Below are 2,555 nucleotides of genomic sequence, written 5' to 3'. Positions count from 1 at the left end.
AGCCCCGCCTCTGTCCAAGCCTCAGCCGCGCCCCTGGCCGGGTCAGAGTACTGTCACCCCCACCTAACCCGGGGCCCCGCGCATTTCCTCGTCCACCCCACGGACCCACGACCGACCAGGTTAAGAGCGCAGTCGCTGCCCACCCGACCCCAGGTCTTGTCCCTGACCCGCAAGTCCAGGTCAAGCACCAACCCTCCACACCCCGTCCCCTGCACCCCGCACTACTGCCCACTCTGATGTGGGGGTCTGTCTCCCCACAGGCCCCGGACAGTGACCGTGAAGGTGGAGCTGAGCTGTGCTTCGAGGGATCCCGACGCCGCCGTGCTCATCCTTCAGGGTCCACCCTACGTGTCCTGGCTCATCGACGCCAACCACAACATGCAGATCTGGGTGAGACCCCATTCAGGTCTCCCCAAGGCTCCCCAAAGAAGAAAACCAAACTCCCTGCACCATCACCCCAGCCCTAAGGCTTTATACGTGATGATCCTTCTGCCCCCAACCTCTCCTTCTGTGCACTATCTATTCTTCCTTCAGACCTTCACCTAGATGTTACCTCCTCCAGGAAGTCTTCCATGATCCCTTAGGGAGGCCCCTAACCCAGCCCACAGGGTCAGGAAAGTTTCCTGGAGAGGTGAACTCCAAGCTGAGTTGAAAGACGAACAGGAACCAGTAGATGAGGGGAGGTGGCCCAGGCAGGGGAAACAGCAGGAGCGAAGGAGAGAGCAGGATCGAGGCCTAGCAGACCCTCACTGGCTTGCAGGTGCCCCCGCCAGGCTGTGTGCCCCCTGACTGTGTCTGTAGCTCCCTGCTCTGCCTCTCTCCCTGTCATTAGACCACTGGTGAATACTCCTTCAAGATCTTTCCGGAGAAGAACATCCCTGGCTTCCACCTCCCAAACACAACGCAAGGCCTGCTGGGGGAGGCCCGGAGGCTCAACGCCAGTGTAGTAGCGTCCTTTGTGGAGCTCCCTCTGGCCAGTGTCGTCTCTCTGAGGGCACCCAGCTGTGGTGAGCACCCGGATCCCTCCCGCGCCCCCCTCCCTTCCCTTGCCCTCTCCTTGGATCTGTAGCCACGCCCAGCTGCTGTGTGTGCTGGGCAAGTTGCATCCGCTGGTCAGAGCCCCATTTTCCTCATCTGCATCTCAGGGACCCTGAGAGTACTTAGCTATAGAAGTGCTTAGTGCTTAAGAGCACAGCGAGCCCGCAGTGACTGTCTGCCGGCTGCCTCTGCTGCCCTGCAGGCAGTGGGCTGCAGCCCTCACCCACACCGGTCCAGACCACCCCTCCCAAGGAGGGCTGCAACCAGGAGCTGCTCCTGTCCCTGATCCAGCCCAAGTGCTCCGACGACGTCATGACTCTGGTACTCAACAAAGATCTCATCTCGGTAAGGGAACTCCTGGCCTCCGGCCCAGCTGACATGGGCAACTGGTCCTTCCTCTAGCCCAAGAATCTCGGGGTCCTAATCCAGGCAGGAGGACAAATCATATCCCTCGGCAAGCGTCAGTTTTTCCACTTGTAAAATGGGGTTGATAATGGTCCCTACCATGTGGTGAGAATTACATGAGATCTGACGACCCAGCCAGATGTGGAACAGTAAGTGCTCAGTAAATAGATACTAGGTAGGCGTCATTATTAATCCTAAGTGGAGGCTGAGCTGAGTGGCCACTTAGAATATCTATACCGTATGATCTCTGCCTAATTGAAGAACAAAGATGTTTATTATAAAAATAACACAGGCTTTTTTAAATGTGGAAAAAATTAGAAGAAAATCTCAATCACCCCATCCAAAGACAATGGCTACCAACAATTTGGTGGATTTCTTTCTGGAATGTTTTCTCTGTGTATTTGTTATACAGTGTAATCGTATTGGATGCAATTGTCTGTTTCCTGCTATATTCATTTAATGTATTTTTAAAACTTTGACATATGTACTTAATAATATCACTTTTTGATTATTTTTTTTAACATTGATTTATTTATTTGGCTGCGCCGGCTCTCAGTTGTGGCAGGCGGGCTCTTAGTTGTGGCATGTGGGATCTTTAGTTGAGGCTTGCATGCGGGATCTAGTTCCCCGACTGGGGACTGAACCCAGGCCCCTGGAATTGGGAGCATGGTCTATTAACCTCTGGGCCACCAGGGAAGCCCCAATAACATCACTTTAAAAGCACATCCAATCCCATGATATTGACATGCCATAATTAACTCCTCCTCCCTCGTTAGACATTTGGGTTGTTTCCAATTCTGTAATATTATAAATATGCAGAAAGTGTCATTGTGCATATGAAATTTTTCTTTAAATAGGATTATTTTCTTAGGATAGGTTTCCGCATTAGTGAGATTTCTGGGTCAAAATGAGTGAACATCCTGGAAGTTTTGATACATGTTGCCAACCGGCTTTCCAATAGATGATTCCAATTTTCATTGCTGATTAATGAGAACACTTTGACTCTCTCTCTCCCCAAATTATTATTTTTTGTCTAAAAAACTTTTTGCTGATGTGAGAGTGGGAACACTGTGTTCTATTCTTTTTTTTTTTTTTTTTTTTTTTTTTTTTTT

General features: G+C 50.8%; 1 protein-coding gene across 1 annotated transcript in view; it reads left to right on the top strand.

Moving 5' to 3' along the window:
- The window catches only part of ENG (endoglin), a 30,315-nt gene that overhangs the window by 21,309 nt on the left and 6,451 nt on the right, over nucleotides 1-2,555 (top strand). The window contains exons 6-8 of the mRNA XM_024762646.1: nucleotides 258-390; nucleotides 833-1,007; nucleotides 1,241-1,383. Of these exons, the coding sequence (XP_024618414.1) occupies nucleotides 258-390; nucleotides 833-1,007; nucleotides 1,241-1,383 (451 nt within the window). The remainder of the gene's footprint in view (nucleotides 1-257; nucleotides 391-832; nucleotides 1,008-1,240; nucleotides 1,384-2,555) is intronic.

The sequence above is a fragment of the Neophocaena asiaeorientalis genome, unplaced genomic scaffold (assembly GCF_003031525.2).
Source record: "Neophocaena asiaeorientalis asiaeorientalis breed wild unplaced genomic scaffold, Neophocaena_asiaeorientalis_V1.1 scaffold78, whole genome shotgun sequence".
Classification (NCBI taxonomy): domain Eukaryota; kingdom Metazoa; phylum Chordata; class Mammalia; order Artiodactyla; family Phocoenidae; genus Neophocaena; species Neophocaena asiaeorientalis.
Note: the sequence above shows the minus strand (reverse complement) of the source record. Positions and strands in the feature narration are given on the sequence as shown.